The sequence below is a fragment of the Cygnus olor genome, chromosome Z, assembly GCF_009769625.2.
Source record: "Cygnus olor isolate bCygOlo1 chromosome Z, bCygOlo1.pri.v2, whole genome shotgun sequence".
Classification (NCBI taxonomy): Eukaryota; Metazoa; Chordata; class Aves; order Anseriformes; family Anatidae; genus Cygnus; species Cygnus olor.
This window is the reverse complement of record NC_049198.1, coordinates 2312567-2332458: the sequence shown is the minus strand read 5'-3', so window position 1 is coordinate 2332458 and position 19892 is coordinate 2312567. Positions and strand designations below refer to the sequence as shown.

Sequence of the window (19892 nt, the reverse complement as noted above, 5' to 3'; positions counted from 1 at the left end):
CTCCCCGGGCTCCCTTTACGTGGCCCACAGAGGTCCCAGGGCCATCTGTGGAAAGACATTTGGGTGATGTAGCCCGTGGACACCGTGCTCCTCGTGTGCCATGAGAGCGCAGTGCTTCACAGGAGACATTTCTGAAGGCGGGTGAGGGTATGCAGGAGACTCGTTGGACACTCATTCCTCCCGTGCCTTCCTGTGAGAAAAATCACAATAATTTTTTTCAGTCAGGATCTTCTGTGAAGCTATTTTATTTGAGATTGCAATGTCGAGCGTCCTGCATGCAGGAGCGCCCAGCGAAAGCGTATCATAACCTTATATTCCCTATTCGCGGGACCTCTCGCAATTATTTTTCAACGGTCTTGGGAATCTGGAGAGGTCCCAGTTGACTGGAAGCTGGCAAATGTTGTGCCAATTTTCAAGAAGGGCAAGGAAGAAGACCCTGGTAACTACAGGCCTGTCAGTCTCACATCAGTGCCTGGTTAAATTATGGAGAAAATTATCCTGGGAATTATTGAAGTGCACCGGGGTGCAGTCATAGGTCCCAGCCAACATGGGTTCATGAGGGGTAGGTCCTGTTTAAAAAAATTTGATTTCCTTTTATGATAAGATCACCCATCTAGTCGATCAACGGAAACCAGCTGATGTGATCTTTTTGATTTTCAGTAAAGCTTTCAGTACCGTTTCCCATAGGATCCTACTGGACAAAATGTCCAGCACACAGCTAAACAAAAACATCATACGATGGGTGAGCAATTGGCTGACGGGCAGGGCACGAAGGGTTATGGTACATGTGGTTCCAACATTAACCTAGGCCAGACTTGCAAGAAAGGCAGAGCTACTACTGTGAGGACAGATGCCACAGCAATACAGCAAGAAACGTCTAAAATGCACCACCCAGTGGCAGAAAACTATAGCTACATTTATCAGTAAATTCATAGCTTTCCCACAAATGCTTCTTTTTCCCATTCATTTCAAGAAGGATAAAAATCAATGTTTTCATTATAATGTGCCATACAGACTACTTACAAAAATGAAGAATACTCCAGCGCCTAAAAAGAAAAAGAGAATGTATGCACTTGCTTCAATCAACATAAATAACGACTCCCCTAAAATCTAATGTATTTCTTCCATATTTTCTGCTCCTTCCAGAACACTATTACATTCCCCTAATCCTTATTGCCGTCAATAAGATGTCTTCATTTCCCAAAGGCAGAAACACAGGTCTACCATTGTTGTACCTAGGAAACAGAATATACTTTGAAATGGTGTGCAAGGATCAGATATTACTGCTGTTATTCTGTAGTAAGTGACTGGACTTGTTAGCAAGGCCAGGCTCTGACCAAATCCTCACGCAAGGAATCCCTACATATTGTGGAAGATTAGCTGAGGTATCAAACAGTAATGCTTGTGCTCATTTTTATAGTTGAAAAGAAAAAGACAAGACTCTTGAAGCACAGCAAGTGGTATTTTTTCCATCACCTAGCACAGAACTGTCTCAGGGAATATCACACTCCAGACTTAAAAACAAAACCAGGAATTATAGCAAAGAAAAGCAGTATATTTCCCCCGAACCCAGAGCATCCATGCACCTTTCAGAACAACCTCCTGCTGGAGACAGCGCTATTGATGACTGGCAGTTTACACAGAGGGATTGCCAGTGGTCTCAACCCCAAAAGAGTTAATTGACCCCAAGTCAATTAACCCCAAGTCAGACTGCTTTTGGCAGCAGTCTAACAAGTGAGCCAAATTTCAAATGGACAAGTGAGCAGAAGTACCCATGAGGTTGAGTTCTCTGTGGATTGTCCAACTTAGAACACTTAGGTCAGTTTTAAACCTGAAGAAAGAATTGCATTCTTCCTAACCACACTTAATTTGTCATCCTTTGGAGTGTTTAGGCCACCAGGCATTGCAACCTGAGACCACAGACAGGCAAAAAGAACTCAGTTTACTCCCCAAACAAGAGCATTTTCCCTTAGGCTCTCTTCAAACTGACACTGAACTTTAAAATCTTGAAGCTATGGAAAAAGTTGCATGTATTAGAAGGATAACACATTAAGTCCCAGTAACTTCATGGGAAAGGATTTCACTTTCACTTTAGTTCGACAAAGCCCCTCACCAGAGGCTCTTCCAGGAAACGGACAGGATAAAAATAGAATGATATGGGAATAAACAGTGGGCAAAGAAAGGTTTCTAGCAGGACGTACGATGATGACCTGTGCTGGTAACATACTCGTTATCTGGAAAATGGAGTGAGTATCATGATGCATTTTACAGAAACATTATGCTGGATGACCAAATGCAGCTCTCAAAGAGAATTACACGTGGATTTCAAGAACTTGAGTGATACAAGAGGGCAATTAAACATTACGGGCAAAATAAGTGCATGACGTACATGAAGGGGATTATTTTTTACTGTACCTACAGAATCACAAGCTCTGAAAGAATTGTTACTACACAGGGAAGAGAGCTTGGAAAAACTGGAGCCAGATCTCTGAAAATACGAGTTCAATGATTATCCACAGTAAACAAGTGAGAAGGAATTAGATATTTGATACTATAGAAGGAACCAAGATGACATCCTGCTTTATAAAATCCACATGGCAAATGCATCTTGAACAGTGAAACCCTGATAACCCTAACTTACTAAAACATAGTAGAGAGAGGAAAAAAGACACCGTGTTAAATGAATATCTGGTTTGCTGCTTATAGCAGCTGGTTTTTTGAATCCTTGTAATGACTTTAGAAATATTTAGTGCTGTTTAAAGAAACTGCATCCGTAAGTAACCTTAAGAATGGTGATCAGCATACTTTTAACTGGTATCCACCAATTCTAACGCCACTTGCCTTCACTTGAACTTGTTGCTCCTCTAGACATTCTGGTTCTGAATGGCCTCAAATCTTTCACAACCACCACAGTTCAAGGCAGTGGTGCAGAAGGAAGAAGTCACATTTCAACAGGAGGCTGAGGATGAGAAACTGAAGACTAAAGTCTTCGCTACCACTTTAGCCCACGTAGCACAGTACAGTGATTTACTTTTAAAACAAATTCACAAACACACGCTGAGCCCTTTTTCATTACATTTATTGTTCTTTTAAGAGGCACAATGACAATTTCAGCTTCCCCTCATTTTCTTTTACCTTGCAAAATAGCAGGGTACAGGTTAGAGCCATCGATCTACCATCAGTATATACTTCAGATGGTCTCCAATTATCATTTCCTGATAAAAGAGGCACATGTGCCAGACAGCAGCAGCAGCTGAAATAAGGAAAGTTAAAGTAATACTTGCTTAACAAGCCGCACTGCTATTTTAAGGCAGGTTTGGTGAAAGTTTGACAGGCAATTTCCTCAGGAAATGAAAAGAATTTTGCCTACAGAAATATAATAAACTTGATTGAAAAGAGGCTTTTAGAAAGTACTTCATCAGTGTGAAATTACATTGGTACTACACTTTCTTTAGGTACAAAGACATTACTGAGTCTTCTCGCTCAGAATTCAGACTTCTCAGTTATTCCTTAATCTTGCAGGAATACGTGAAGGGATGCAGTGATGCTTTACTGTCACGGAAGGCAGAAGTTTTCCACGGAATCAGTAATTTGGGCACCACTGAAGTCTCCAAAATCTCTCAGGCGGTGTTCTCAATGAGAAGGGCAATACCTTGTCCACCTCCAATGCAAGCTGACCCAACTGCGTATTTCCCACCACGCCGCCTGTACAGAAAATACAACAGTGAAAATGACTTACGTTTATGAAACCACGGTAGCTGCTGTCCCGATTTTATCAACAGAAACTAGCTATCAACTTTTCAAAGGTACTAATAACGAGGAGATTTTCCAATCTTCTTTTCCTAGGAAAACATTACAAAGCCTCAGCTGCTACTGAAATATTTCTGTAGAAAAACAGAGTTCTGCGTCTGGGTCTTTTCCACCTAAAAGACAGTTTATTATATTGCTCTTAGGAGTACAAAACAGAAAGGAATGACATTAGGGGATACTTCAGGTTTCAACACATAGTAAAATATCGCATAACTCAAATGTAATTTTACGGCCAAGGCGGTCTTTAAAAGCTAAGTTTTCTACGGCCGCACTCAACCATTTTTTGCAAGCTGTAAATTAATTAAGGTTTTATGGTTGAATATTAGTACAGTGTTGCAAGTACCAGCAAAAACATACAGGGATCTCTGCCCTGAAGGGAGGGGAGGGGGAAGGAAAAAAAAAATAAAGGGAAAATTCAGATTAAAGTGATACTGAGCATACCAAGCAAGCCAAAAGAGTCAGCATTTCTGAAAATGGATTAAAGGAGAAGGAGGGCGATGGCAAAGCCTTTTAAATGTAGCCCGTTAAGAAAGGGACAGACTTTGATCGAGGCAATTTCAATAAAGGAAGCTTTCCCACTGACTGCTGGGGGCTTTGCATCAGAAGTAGAGGAAGGAAAAAAGTCCTGTAATGACGAGAGAATGGAAGGTGAGGCCGGACTTGGACTGCAGGACACAGGCAACATTCGTGTACAAGGAGGAACACCTCAGTGATGACAATTTTGAGCCAGTGGACTGGAAGATTTTAGTCGCACAGTATCTGTGCTTCAACTCCTTCGCAGGCGTGAATACGTCAGCACTGCATTACCAGTAGCTGTTGGCTATACACGTACCTTAATTCGTGAACCAGATGAGCTGTGATCCGTGCTCCCGAAGCACCCAAAGGATGACCGATAGCGATGGCACCTCCGTTGACGTTGGTTTTCTCAGGGTCGAGGCCCAACACTTTCTCAACAGCCAGATATTGAGGTGCAAATGCCTCATTCACCTAAAACTCCAGAGGAACAATACAGCCGTTCACATCTGTTCAACTGGCCACTTGTACGAGGGGAGCGTTCCTGCTAAAAAGATCAGTTAACCTCGCTGTTCTTGTTAAATCCTCTTACCTCTATCAAATCCATGTCCTTCAGGGTCAGTCCCGCTTTCTTCAGAACTTCAGTAATTGCAAGTACAGGGCCTATTTGGAAAATTATGTGCACAGTTAATGAAAGGAAAAATAAAGCCTTACAGACGTGCTATACATTGGATAGCTTTATAAAGCCTCGTCAGATTCCATCCCATGAGCTGCTGTGGAGCCCATGAACCTCGGATATGGCACTCACCTACTTTATTAGGTGGCAAGAGAACTCCAAAACCTAAAAAATGAGGTATTTTGCATCTTCCTCAACAAACTGCCGAGGAAAGTTAGGAGTGTCATTACTGCTGCACAGCGATGTTGGTAAACATGTACGTAAGTTTCAAGTCAAGAGGACAGAATCCCATGACAAATAAAACAACCTTTTGAGGCATTCTCCTCTCCAGTACTCGTGGCTTCATTTTTTCCCTTCCTCAACACTTGCAGTCACCAGATACACACAGACAAAAAAAATAAGGCAGGCTTTCTGGAGCTTGGTGATCATGTGTTTAATTATGAGTACTGCTGTTTTTGGTGCTCTTCGTATACCTTAGCTGTAAATCTCGCTTAAGAACAAACAAACAAAAAAGCAAACAACAAAAACACACAACAAAGTGTTGCTTTAGACCCAGGCTAGAACAGTCCACTGAAGCAAGTAAGATTTTTTTTTGGAGAGTATTAGTTTGGCAATAAAACTGTCTCTAGAAGAAAGCTGACATCTGCAACCCAGTAAAATCCACTAAGAAAGATTCATCTCAAAGCACAGCTACCTAAGGAAAGATACCCTCAAAGAGAATTTGAAAGGGCTGTTTAGATATGCGCTTGCAGGTCAAAGACACCGTGATGGTAGATGGGAGCTGACCGTTAGATGAATAAAACCCATCCTAAAATGCTTTTTAAGTATCTCACTACCAAGGAATGGTGCGGACAACTCACAGCTCAGGAATAAAAAAAAAAAAAAAAAAAGCATAAAAATGAGTAAATGACCTAAGAGACAGAAAGGTTAAGAAGAAGAAAGGGCCCAGGTCAAAGCTCAGTGGATCATTAGAGAGACTCTGGTTTAATCCTAGGCCCTAGATGTATTTCATGGATTGATTTTAGTATGCTCATTGTGTGTGAGAGAAACGGGAGGGTCTCATGTGGACAATACAAAGACTCTTAATGACAGACAAGGAGACTAAACTTCCCACCCCCCAACCTCCCTTTTCTCTTTCTTAAAGAATGAATTCTCTCAGAGATTGTAAGGCAGGGCTCCCTCACACCATCAGTATGTGAAAAGGCAGTCGTTCAGTCTGAGCTCCTCTGTTCTCAGACCCGTTGCTGTCATGTCTATGAATCTCTTCTGGTCTTTTTGGGTTGCTGGGGACAAGCCGTGGTATTAAGAAGCGAAGATACGAGCTGTTTCTCCGTATGACTTATGAAGTTTTTAAACAGGCTAAAAAGAGTTGCCTGACCCACAAAGAATGGTCTGGTTTAGAAAGCACAATGACAGCACGAAGTCTAGCGAAAGAAACCCTCCCTCTACATTTGCTTTGAAGGTTGGGTTAGTCAGATAGCCCGAGCGAGAAAGCAAATCTGACAATGCTTCATTTGCATCTCTTCTGACACGTGAAACCAGCCAACAATGACTTCTCTGAACAGAAGGGCAGAAAGGGAAAGTAACGCTGGGATACAATGCTGTCTACGAACTGAACAGAAGGGAAGAATCCCGCCACGTCTGGATCAGCTTTGAGGGTTTGTTTGCGTTAACAGCTACTTGGTGAGAAAGCATAAAATATGGGACTTGCGAAAAAGTTGGTTGGTTTGCCAGAATAATGCCTAAACGGACACATCTGTTGGAATCCAGCCTTAACTTGAGCAATTGAGTTATGGCTCGAAAGGGTACACGTAGCCAATATTTTTTCAACAAGGCGACTCGTAATTACGCAATAATGGGATTAAAAGCTTACGGGAAACTAAGGTAAGCTTCAGGAGAAAAGAGGTTTTAAAAAAATTTGAGAGCACACCTATTTTCTTAACTAAGAGAGTAAAAAAAGGGGAAAAAACGCGGCTGGAGGGACTGTAGTTCAGAGCTAACGCTCTAGGTCAGGCACTGCAAATATCCTGTCAGCCAAACCGAAGTCTATCCCTCTGCATAAAAGGGTTGGATGGATGCAGCGGGACAAGCCCTCTGCAAGAAGCCACCCAAACTTCTCCTTCAGAGCTACCAGACTCGGTACACCGCAGCCTCCTTTCTTAGGATGCCCACCACAAGAAGAGCTTGCTTGATGCCGTAAGGAAACGTGCTTTATTGCAACTTACCGATGCCCATTATCGAAGGGTCACAGCCGGATGAGTGATAAGCTACTACTCTCGCCAGAGGAGTGAGACTGTGCTTTTTAAGGGCCGATTCGCTGGCAACGATGACTGCGCCGGCTCCGTCACACACCCCCTTACAGTAAGAGAGAAAAGCATTCTTAGGGGAGAAAGTGCAAACAAAAAAACCTCACATTTTAAACTAAATATGCCCCTCAAAGAGAAACCAAAACCCACTTTCAGTCTACGATGCTATCATTAACATTTAATGAACAATCATATTAGTGTTTATTCAAAACGTACCACAATCTTTCACTATTGTGCCGACTGCGAAAGAAAGTTAAACACAGATGATTAATTTTATTAAACATAGGTGATTAATTTTAACGTTTCAGAAAAGTAAAACACATTTTTGCCACTGAAAGTCTCCCTTATACTGGAAATATCATTCCATAGATTTGCAGGGACCCTATTAACATTAGGCAACCCATGTATCATTAATAGGAAAAGACACTATACAGACACCCATCCTTACGGTGGCCACCATCTATTTTAGGCAGGAATTGGGATTATGTTCTCACCGTGGCCCAAAGAACATCAATCAATTGATGAAGGTGATGACCGTAAGAGGAACCGTCCCTAAGGACGCGCTGCTAAGTTCTCAGCCTACTCCGAGTAATAGCAAAGCGTGGTTTGGGCTAGAGAGGATACTAATTGTGGCAGGAAGACGAGCAGCAGCGTGCCCAGGAGGGCAATGGCTGATTTGTAAAGCAGATATCAGTAATCATCGCCCCCAGAAGAAAGTAGTACGGCTTAAATCCACGCAGCCACTGCAAATATAAAGAATGAGAAATCCTTTCCATCAGGAGACGCTGCTGACAGCCAAAGGTGGCTCAGAACGACAGTGACAACAAATGTAGAGAACATTAAAGGTGACATTTCCATAAGCCAAGGCTTTGACGTACTCACTGAAGCATTCCCAGCCGTGACCGTCCCATCCTTTTTAAAGACGGCCGGGAGTTTTGCCAATTGTTCCAGAGTGGTCTGGGGTTTCGGGTGCTCGTCCTTTTGCATGCTTTCTTTCCCTTTTTTTGTTTTCACTTCCACCGGTGCCATCTCAGCGTTAAAATGGCCAGCGTCTTGAGCTGCAACCACACAAAGGAAAATAAAAGACGGATAAAAAATGCAGTATACGATTGCCTTTTGCTCTATTTCAGCCAAGAGTCCAGGGACAGTACCATTTGTGCTTCCTTTAGTTTAAATAGGCCAGTTGGGGGTTTATTGTTTGTTTTGGAAACAGAACAAGAACGGTACAAACACATTCTAAAACTTCTCCAAATAAAGTCTCCAATATTAAAGTATTATTTCAGGTATCTAAGATGCCCATAAGAGCATCTGGCCACATCACCTAAGATTATATTTGATGCCAATATTCAGGCTACGAAGTGCTAGCTTTCGTTTCCAGTGTTGACGTGAACTCCTGGATTTAAAAACAAAAAAAACACCTCTCTCTTAAAACTGAGCCACGACTCGCTTCAATTCATCCCACAGAGGCAACTCTAAGGGATTTAAATTGCCGTTTGGCTACCTCTGAATTTTTTTTGACAAGTTCTACAAGGTCTTCTTTCCCGACTAGCCACAGGACTGTCTCTTTAGTGTGGGATAGGATGCGCTAATTGCGACACACGGAAATAAAAACAGCAAGGCAAAAATCCTGGATACCACACCCAAAACAAGAAAGAAGCAAAAGCCTCTTCTTCAGTGGCACAGTTCGCAGCAAAGGCTCCAGAAATGGCAGGAATTAGCTTCGAATATCAGCAGGGAGGGCATCCCCTTATTTCTAGGTTGGATATTAGGAAGAAATTCTTTACCGAAAGGGTTGTGAGGCATTGGGACGGGCTGCCCAGGGAAGTGGTTGAGTCACCATCCCTGGGGGTCTTTAAAAGACGTTTAGATGTAGAGCTCAGTGAGATGGTTTAGTGGAGGACTTGTTAGTGTTAGGTCAGAGGTTGGACTGGGTGATCTTGGAGGTCTCTTCCAACCTCGATGATCCTGTGGTTATTGATGAATACTGATGAATATTGACGAACAGGACTTCCACACCCATTAAAAATATAAAAGCTACCTTCAAGAGTAGCAGCTGCTAAAACCAACATCATTAGAATCTAAAAACATGCCTAGGTCCTTTATCTTGCGGTCACCTTTGGATTGCAATATATGTTGAAGATCCCAACTGGCTATTATCCTGTTTACACTATCAATCGACTTCGTAGTAACACAATGCCTCTGAGTTATGGCTTCGGTGATATAAACTGCCCAGAGAAAAGCTTAAAAACAGGTCCTGAAGAAATACCCCTCTTTAGATCCCCACCTGCTTTAAATGGGCAAGGGTTGTAGAATAGCATACGACTTGCACAAGAAAAAAAAAAGAACAATTTAGGTCAATCGTAGTAAATGTTGATGAGCAAGAAGGACGTGGGCTGGTGTGGAAGAGGACTACTCTGCAGCAGAAAAAGAAAGGAGGGGATGTCAGGCATCCCACCAAAAGGGCACCAAGCCACACGCTGTTCAGCCAGGAAAAAAAAAAAAGTTGACAACCAAAAACCAAGTGACACCAAAAAAACAAGTGACAATCCAAAAACAAGCGGCACCGATATGCACGAGCTACATAAAACTTACAAACGGTCTGGATTGTTGCTAAAAACTCTCTGTATTTGAAAACGGCGTCATATAAACGCTTGCATTCCTAAATTTACTAACCGGCTTTGCATCTCTGCTGCGTTTTGAACGCGTAGCGGTCACAGTCCTCCCGCGTGATGCTGTACTTCGCAGCCAGGTTTTCAGCTGTAACTGCCATGGGTATTTTCACGTGCGTGTCGGTCAGACCTTCCCACAACGTGTCTTCCAACTGCACGGAACAGTATTAAAAGACATAAAAGACCACAAAGCTCAGCAATATTAAGATTTATTATTGACAGTTTCTAATTATCCTGATTTTTAGCTTTTCTATTATATGGAGCACTTTGATGGGGTACACCAAGTGACCTGAGTTTTTGGTCTGAGCGTTTTATTACACTTACCTTGGAATAGAAATTCTAATATTGTTTTGGAAAAGCTACAAAACTGTCAGTATTATGGAAACCTACTGTTTTAACGATGCATACCACTGGATAAATGCTTTGACCATCTAAATCTGGATCTAATCTCCAACGATTTCCTTCGGAAGACTACAGTGTCTATATGGCTGATAATTGACACTCCTTTTGAAACACAACTTCATTCACAGGAAATAAAAAGAAAGTTAGACCTTGAGTTCTGCTCCTAATCTGGTTCCAAACCGAATGTTTCGAACTGCATAAGGAGCCTGGCTCATGTTTTCAGCTCCACCACACAGGACCACTTCGGAGTCATTGAGGCAAATTTCCTGTAAAGAAAACCAAAACAGATTCAGGATTTTAGGATTTAGTTTGCTGGTTTTGAAAGACAGTAACGATCGTTTTAGAAAAATACCTCATCAACTATGAAGCCACACACAGAATGAATTCCTGCTTAGTTGTGCGTGTTTAAAAAGGTTTAAATAGGGTAACTATTAGGATTGGGCTTATCCTATTAGGATTGGGGTCTCTCCCTTTCATCACGTGCTCTTTCCCCCTCCTGTCAGTGAGGAACAGTCACACCAATGAGGGAGGAAGAGAATATGGACACACACATAACAGGAAAGAGGAACAGGACTGAGAACCTGATGGCATCTCCATGCTTGTGCGGTTAGGTTAACAGACGTTTGAGCCTGGGGTTTGAGTATCACTGCCACAAAACCAGAACATCTTTTTTTCCCCCCCATCTGTTGCCTCTTCAGCTCCCAATCGTCTCGAAAGGAACACAAATTAAACCTCTAAGCCTGAAACTAGACTTTATGATTCTTAATAAATAAAGGGACATAGTATTAGAAAATTTTAGCCAGGTAAACCGCCAGAAGGAACACCAGCCACATACTAATTCACCACCAGTAACTCGTTAATAATTGCGACTGATCTGTGGCGTTATGTGCTGAGATGCTTCCTATAGTTTCTAGAAACCGCACATTTAAGCGGTTGTGAACAGCCTGGTCACGTGCCAGAAAAATACAGGAACAAGCACCACTGATGAAATGCCACCGTGGGTAAAGATCTCACAACGATGCTTGGTCAAAATCTCCCAACAGATCTTTTCAGTGTAGCGTGTATAGACTTCCAGAAAGCGCTAGGAAGAACATTTAGACCGATATTCTTGGGAAAAAAATCACCCTCCTCTCATAACGATTCATTGCTACTCAGACAAAAAAAAAAAAAACGCGTTGCTGCTTTTCTGAAGGAAACTATGAGAAACTTGTGATTAGGCAGAGAGTAAATACTTTGTTAAAAAAGATGAGCAACACTTCTGCGTGAAAAACACCTCATTTTTTAAGCAGAAAAATGTCAAACGAACAATGATGTTTAATTATTCTTGACAGCAATCAAGTGAACTTGTTGAAGGAATGGAGTAAGCAAAGCTTAACAAAATCCCCTGGTAAAAGGCATCACGGGAAACTTCCAAAGCACACGTTAGAAACTGTGGCAGAGTTTCACGTTTGAAAAAGGATATCGAACAGTCCGGCAGAAATAAAGAGAAGGTGAATCAGGAGATGTGATTTCAAGCCGCTAATGGATTTCTCATAAATCTCACGCAATGGTCAACTGCAAATAAGTTGATTTTTTTTTTCTGTTTTAGAAAAAGCGATGCCATAAACTACCTAACCCATGAGAGCATGAGGATCTTTGAACGAAGACACAATTAAAAAGACACAATTACAAAACCAGACGTCAAAAAAAATCGCGCTGCAGCGGCACACGACCCTGCAGGACAACATGATGCCTCTAGCAGTGGTAGCCAAGAACCCGTAACTCATCTCAAACCCGCAATAAATGCTTTTACTCACGTCTTCTCTCAGTTAACAACGTGATAGAAGTTACAACTAATACAAAAATACAAGAGAAAAAAAAAAAAAAGAGCTCAGTACCTGACATCCATTGGCGATGGCTTGGAAACCAGAGCCACAAAGTCTGTTGACGGTGAGGGCTGGAACCGGGACAGGAACTCCCACCCGTAACCCGACGTGTCGTGCGATGTAAATAGCGTCCGCGGAGCTCTGCGGGCAGAACAAATAATAAGTTGTGTTACGCCCGCATTTCGTTGGCAAGTGAACGTCTTGAGCAAGAGTCAGACCGGCAGGGAACCAATCTTCTCCAAACAGAAAGAAAACTGACGCTCTTGGGGATCGTGCCCCAAGCTAATGGGTGTTATAAGCACACGATTCTGTGCACAACGCTACCTGACAATGGAAACTGTGAAAGAAAGTGGAACCGAGTCATTTCTGCTGAAGAAGGGGAGTTGAAAATAGCCCCTTCATAGTTACTTGTACTTAACCAAGTAGAAAACGGACTAAAAATCGAAAATTTACTGGTGGGGGAGACGGAGAGGTATGATGCAAAGGAAAAGAAAAATAATTCCAACGTGAAAAGACTGCTATTCCTTGTGTGAAAACCAATTACACGATGGAGCAATTTATCTGTTTTTTTGACAAACAATTCTTACAAAAAGCCCAAAAATTTGAGTAAATGAAACCGAGATGGTAGCCGTGGCAGACAGAAGAATCAAAAGCCACTCTTTTGGCTACAGATCCTTTAGAAGGAATACAGCATGTTTGGTCACGTATCACTTCAGTCCCCTGCTATTTTTTTTTTCTTCTGCACCCTTGAAATACTCAGATTTGCAAGGAAAGCGTCAGCGTCCACCCTTAGTACAACAAGATCAGAATGCAAAAGAAAAATAGGAAGAGAAATGCGCCTGCCTAAAACAAATACCCTCACCTACATGTGTGGATAACTGCAGTTTTGTAATGCTGGTGCCCTGCATACAATAGCATCCACCCCTGTGGCTTATTCTTGGCTGCAAAACAGAGGGAGCTCTCTATAGGACCGCGCTGAAGATGACTGAAATAATCCCCGGCCAGCAAGATTTCCGTGATACCAACCTGCATGACGCTGCCAACGATGACGCTGTCGATGATCTCAGGGGAGACCTTGCCAGCAGCCAGGGCAGCCCGAGCGGCATGTTCTGTCAGATCGGTGGCCGTGAAGTCCTTCAGCAAGCCTCCGTAGGTCCCGAAAGGCGTTCGCTTCGCCGCAACGATGAAGACACCTGCAACAGAAGCAAGAAAGATCCAGATTTGCAGAGCAGGGAGCAGTGAGGCTCTCTTATTTTTGCTTACGTGAGTTAACAGCCAGACCCATACCAAAGAGAAGTACATAAAGAAGTAGACACGGGGCGTACCAAAGAGAAAATGAGCAAGGTAGCCTCAGCAGAATAACATCCTAAATTCACAATAGGATTCATAAATGCAATCGACATCCTACGTTCATCCTAAAAGACAGCGTGAACCCAAGCAGCTGAAGACAAGTAAGATACAGGAGGCAACGATACTTCAGACAGGGAAAATATGCCAGAATTAATGGTCAGAAAGAAAAGCTAGAAGACTCCAGGGACACCTCCTTTCCAAGAAGAGGTCTGGAAAAAGTAGGTAGTTTGGATATGGGGCAGACAAAGGAGGCTGCCACACTCCATCAGATATTAGTGACAGCGCACTAAAAGCGTGAAAGGAACGTCCGTAAAAACCCACGCTGGACACCTGTGAAATAATCTGTCAGATGAGGAACTGATCTTTTAAAAACAAAAGCGGCCACTTCCTATCTTATAAAAATCAGGGAATCTGGGGCTTACTCACTGAAACAGTGTTCACAGAGGTGTTTCTTTTTAAGAATGTGTTTTAAATATGACACCTTTAACTTCAGAGAAAAAAAAACCATTCTCTTATAAAAATATAATGATGTTTTCCTAATTAATATAGGTCATCTAAGCTGCATTAGCACCGGTCTTCCAGCTTCTGAGAAGAAAATCCAGTTTCCAACGGAAAGGAGAGCCTATGCAGGCGCACAAACGCCTTGGCCGGAAGGAGCCTAAGAGGATTTGAGCTCGAGCAAAGCCCTGCACCCTACAGAACACGTACTGACTGCTCGGCACAGCAGCTCTCCGCTTCCACGTGTCGGAACAAGAGGGAAGCAGGCTGTGAACTTTCCCCCAGTTGAGCTCACGCGCCTTCTCTGCAGCTGCCATGGAACAGCCACCGTTATTTTAAGCAACGCTGGAAGGATACGCACAGATAGATGGATGAAGGCAAACGAAAACGCCTGTTCTTTACGCTGCCCGTGACCACCATTCTGACTGCTTTCGGGCCCTCTGTTACAGGCGGCGTGATCTTTGGCTGGTTTGTCACAGAGGGTGCTCCTCCATCTCTTGTGTACGTGGATTACGTGGACCCCAGGCTGCACGATTTACAGGAAAGGACTTTCCAAACTCGTGAAGGTCAAGCTCGCTCCACTGACAAGGACCTGAATGCAGTGCTGGGACCTGAAGCAGGCAGTCCTTACGCTCTGAAAACCATCTGGGAAATCCCCTGATGTAGACTGAGCAAGAATTGCAGCTTCAAGGATAAGCATGAACATCCATTGACTGAAATCCACTGACCGAAAGCTTTTTACTTAGCTTGTACATGTGGGTTTTATTAAAAAAAAAAAAAAAACAACTGAAAACTAATAACAGATGGAAACTGTGAACCCCTACAGGTGTTTTTGTTCTAAAGAAAGATGAGGATGCTTTAATTAATTGATCATTATGGAAAACAGCCACATTTAGTATATTAGTACTCAGCTGCAAGGCTTTGCTGTGAACCAGGTCAAGGACCCGACCAAGCCAAAGAATTTTTCCCCCTCCCTTTTGACCTGCAGGTTGGCTGCCCGCATTATCTGCTGAATCACACACAGACAGCTCTACAAACAGGCCTGGGGTGGGGTAGAACTTTGCCCTTCAACCTTCAGTTGACAATTAACAACATTTTCTCTTCCAACCCGACCGTTCGCCGCTGCCCACGTCTTCCCCACAGCACCATGGGGCCAAAGTGTAACCCAGACCAGATCATGCAACAGAAGGATAAAGACTACGGATGATGATATTCATGTGGATCAGTTCTGCAGCTGAGTCCACTTTCTGACTGTTCAATAAAACAGTAATTTCAGACTAAAGGAGAAGATTGGAGTGAACTAGGGAGGAAAGAAGAAAAAGCGCAACCTTACCTAGCAGCCATGAAATTAAATTGACCACAGAGATACTCCCCTGAGTACTCTGATTTTGCTTGTTGTGAGAGACATCATCTACAAATGCTACACCCTTCACTGAATTTCAGGAGGGATGACAAGAGGTAGATGAAATCCTGTGAGAAGGAACCCTGCCCTTCTTCCTAAGCCTCCATTAATTAGCACTGTCCTACATCACCACATCAAGACTTCCACTCTCTGCTGTTTCCCAAGGTGATAAATGCATGACAAAAGCAGAATATTACCAAACCCATATGGATCTGGAAACCTTTGGGACTAAAAAGTGAAGCTAACCAGGAATTCTTATTAAATAATCAATTTGTCTTAATATGGTTTTGTTAAGCACCCTCTGCCAAAATCAGATACAGATCTGAAACCTTCTGTAACCCTCCAACACTTCTTAAATGCGCTTGGTATGAAAATATTTCTTCACCAGGACTCGTTTACCTTATTTTTAGGAGACATATGATTTAAACCACACAAAGTAGTTCTTTACACAAAACACCTGTAGGAGCTGCTGGAGCTTACAGGCGGCATTCAACCTGCACTGCTACTTCATATACCTTCATATAGGTTTGTGTGCTGCCTCCAGCCCTACAGAAAGTTAATTCCCTACAGTATAATTCCGCCACGGGTCTGCAGACCGGCAGAGGTGAGCCAGCTGAGATTTTTATGAAACATTAATGTTATTCCCAGCCGTTTATCTATGCTGTCACAGGACCGACAAGACAGTGAGGAGGAAAACAGAAGAAACCAAAACAAACCCAAGCAAGACCCACAAGCCAACCAACACACACACACACACACCCCGGAGACAGACAGGGGCTCAGAAATGCCATTTTCCCTTTTTTTTGCCAACCCCACAACCCGCCGAGGGGCTGAGGGACCCAGCCCTTGCTGCACCCCCCCGCACCCGGCGCTGCCCCCTCGGGCAGGGCAGCGGGGCCAGCCCGTGGCACCGACCCCCGAGCCCTTTTGGGGAGCCCCCCCAGGTGACAGGGGGGCGCCCCGGGCTGACAGGACGCCACAAGGACCCCTCCGGGCCCACCCAAGCCCGACTCACCCCTGAGGAGCGCCATGGCCGTCCCGCTCCGCGCCCGCCCTCTGTGGCGTCCCTCAGCCCGCACATTCGCCACGCCAAGAGAGGAGGCGCCCGTATCGAATTCCGCGCAGGCGCCGCTTTTTGTTGATTTGATTATTTCTTTATCTTTGTTTGATGTGTCCCCTCCTCGTCGTCCCCGCGCTTGGGAAAAGGGGAGCGGGGGGGACGGCCTGAGGCGAATCGGCGGCGGCACAAAATGGCGGGCGGCCCCGTGAGGGTCGCTCAGGGCGCTGCTACATGGTTTGGCCCATGTTGGTGGCCTTCCGTGGAGGACACGGGGCTTTTCCTCCCGGTCTTCTCCCTGTCTGCACCTCGACCTTGTCAGTTGGTCCCCCCAAAGCACCTCACAAATTTCTAGTATTTGAAAAGACACGCTGAGGTGTAAAAAGTGTGGTGGTTGGTGGAACACCTCAGACTGCCAAAGGGAGGATCGATAAAAATGCTTTATTACAAACAAAAAAATGCCATATGTCTTCATGAAGGAATTTAAAACATTTTTCTTCTAGATTTTCCATATGAAAACTATGTTTCCTATTCAAAATGTCTTTCAACTGCTTTGCTGATGTAATTCCAATGATTCAATGAATCTGGAGACCAGTGAATGTACCTGTAACCTAACCTTAAAAAAATAAAAGAAGGAGGAAAAGGGGAGAGAAAAGGGGAAAAACATAAGCAAAAGGAAAAAAATGTTCTACTTTACTTTCTCTCTTTGTTATTGAATTGTCTCACTTCACATACACAAGGGCTGGCACTGCCTCAGCTCCTCTGCATTGGTTTACAAGGCCGTAATGCTTCACGCGCAATTGGCTTTTAATTACCTCACAATATGTAAACATCTCTAAAGTTGTCACAACTTCTAAAGCTTTTGAAGTCATAAGTAAAAGGTTTCAGACTCTTTGTGTTTGTAAATTAGAAATATCAATGTTTCCGATGTATGAAGCAAGTACTGAAATGTGTATTTAATACAGTCCATTTTTGACCAAGTCACGATTTCTTCAAAAGTGTTTATTTCACATTTTTTCTTATCCACAGCTGAATATTACAGTGACTATTACAAGCATTTTTCTTATAAACAGAGGTATAGTTTACAGATTTGTTCAAAATGGAAAAATATTTTATAAGCAGTAGTATTTCATCTACAGCATTCGCTCCTGTATATCATTCAACTTCTTTTAGAGCAGCTATACCTTCTGCTTGTTAAGGTAATTAGACTTCACCCCACTCCCAAAAAAATAGATATTGCACTATAATAATAATAAACATTTTTGATAATTTGTTTTCTTTTAATTTCAACTTAATTTGAAAGCCTTAGTCCACTGGCATTTACCTTTTGAAATAAGTTGTATGCTTGTCAGGGCATATGTCCTCTGGATTATTTTAATTAACATTACAGTGCTATAACTTCTTTTCGGGAAAAAATAATTTATGACTGTAATATATGTGAATCAATGAAGCTGGAGGAATAGGTTTCATGGCAGCTCATGCAATTCATTTTAATTAGATTATCATACTTATATGCAATGGTAAAACGTTACTTTTTCAGTTAAATGGTCTGGAAGAATGAGTTTGCATATTCTTGCTCATTTATAGTTGAAAAGGGAGGAAAAGGACCGGCTGTTTCAAGTGCATCCTTGACACTTGTATCTTTTGCAAGTCATGCAAATTGAGGGTCAGATATTGCAAAGGCTTTAGATACGTTGTGATTTCAATGTTCAAGTAACCGGGAAAGGTAGCAGCCACTGCGTATGCTTGTTGCCTGCAATACACCCACATTTTGTTGTTTCACTCGTAGAAGTGCCATTAGATAAATTGTGTAAACAAAAAATGTTTGATTTACAGTTGCATAAATTAATTCTAATAACTTAATTCTCATTAAGTTTAATGTTCTTTTCTACAGTCAACTACTACAACAGCCTTACTAGCTGAAAGATAAGCAACCGCAGCTACAAAACTGCCAGTAAAAGAAAAAAGTAAAAGGAATAAAATAAAGTCAAGTTTCAGCTGGAAATGAAATGTGTATTTTGTCCTAGACACTTCTCATAGGTCAGACAGCACAAACCTGAACTTGCCTTTGAGGTGTTGGTTCGGTGGTGGTGTGTGTAGTTTGTATTTGTTTTTAACTTGTTTTTTGACTGCCAGTAGTGTTCTTCAGAGGTACATTATACATGCAAAAATCAATATGGTTCAATATTGTCTTTTCCTAGGAACTTTTAAGTGTTTTTGTAGACCTTCTCGGAGAGATTTTATAAGTGGACTTACAACTCCACAGAAAACTGTTTGTGGCAGAATAATAAAAAAAAAAAACTCCCACAGTTTAACAGTGGTTGAGAAGTCAGTTACCTTAGTAACAGCTAAAGGCACACAGTAGGAAAAATGCTCGACTTCGGAATCGATATTTAAAAATAAAGGCGGATCTGGAAAACAGCCAGCTTTCTGAAAGCCATGCTTTGTGTTGAACGTATACTTTAAATAAAGAAGCGCCCATCTGAGGAAAGAAAGGCATGCTCAAACGTAATGATTTAACAAAATTAATATTTAAAAACAAATTTTAAAAACTGCAAACTGAAAAGATAAAAATATATTAAAGATATTTAGTAGAGTCCTCTTCCAGATGGATTTTAATGGGTAAGCTACATTATTACAGACCAGGACATTAAATCCCAGTTCCTATCTGTACGTACTAAGAGTTGTTGTTGTTTGTTTGTTTTATTTTTTAAGAAAATCTTTGTTGTACATATAAATTATGGTCCTGAAAAAGCCCGTGAAAGACCGTTATCCCCTAGAAGAGCATTAACCATGTTTGTGATTGTGATCAGTAGCAAAATCATTGCAGAAGAGGATGCTGCAGCAGCCTGTCATTTAGTCTGAATGATGAGCATTGGTTTAATCAGGCTGTTGGGAATTGTACACTGAATAATTTACAGCAGAGAGAGGTAGAGACCAGAAGAGCCTGAGAGGAAACTGCCGGCCTAAGGTGAATTCTGAGAAATAGCACTGTGTTATAACTGTCTTATGGAAAGAGTAAACTCTGCTTTGATTTTTTTTTAATATATTGTGATTACTACAGGATGGAAAAAGGGATAAAACATCATTAAAAATTAAATTCAGAGCATTGCAAAAAAAAAAACAAAACACATTCATTTGCAAAACGTGAAAAGAGGTAGGTACAATAAATAAAAATGTTGTAGATGAGCAAGTGGCAGAAGAGCATGGGCTTGCTGGACACAGCAAAATGGTGGTGTCATCCTTACTGTGTTCGAAGGGGCGATGAAGGCACTACTGAATATACGTAGCAGATGCAAATGCTCAAGGACTGTAGTTTGGAGGTAGTGCTGGTACTATACAAG

The 19892-nt window shown here is 42.3% G+C and overlaps 1 protein-coding gene across 2 annotated transcripts; it reads right to left on the bottom strand.

Moving 5' to 3' along the window:
• Positions 1–3063: 3063 nt before the first annotated feature.
• ACAA2 (acetyl-CoA acyltransferase 2) lies at positions 3064–19578 on the bottom strand. 2 transcript variants are annotated; one of them, XM_040540761.1, is made up of 11 exons: positions 19573–19578; positions 16507–16558; positions 13268–13434; positions 12254–12382; positions 10526–10642; positions 9979–10126; positions 8188–8363; positions 7225–7354; positions 4916–4986; positions 4643–4797; positions 3064–3705 (listed from the first exon to the last, which is right to left on the bottom strand). In XM_040540761.1, exons 2-11 carry the CDS (start codon positions 16520–16522, stop codon positions 3621–3623), a joined length of 1194 nt encoding a protein of 397 aa, XP_040396695.1. In that variant the 5' UTR covers positions 16523–16558; positions 19573–19578; the 3' UTR covers positions 3064–3620. The 2 variants fall into 2 exon arrangements, with proteins under 2 accessions (XP_040396695.1, XP_040396694.1); XM_040540760.1 differs by lacking the exon at positions 19573–19578 and having other exon boundaries at positions 16507–16745.
• Between the last annotated feature and the right edge of the window lie 314 nt (positions 19579–19892).

Coding starts and splice junctions, on each gene's coding strand:
- ACAA2 (XM_040540761.1), bottom strand. Junction 10,643..12,253: donor CCATCGCCAATGGATGTCAG/GTACTGAGCTCT, acceptor TTTTCTTTACAG/GAAATTTGCCTCAATGACTC. Junction 8,364..9,978: donor GCAGCAGAGATGCAAAGCCG/GTTAGTAAATTT, acceptor GTGTGGTTGCAG/CTCAAGACGCTGGCCATTTT.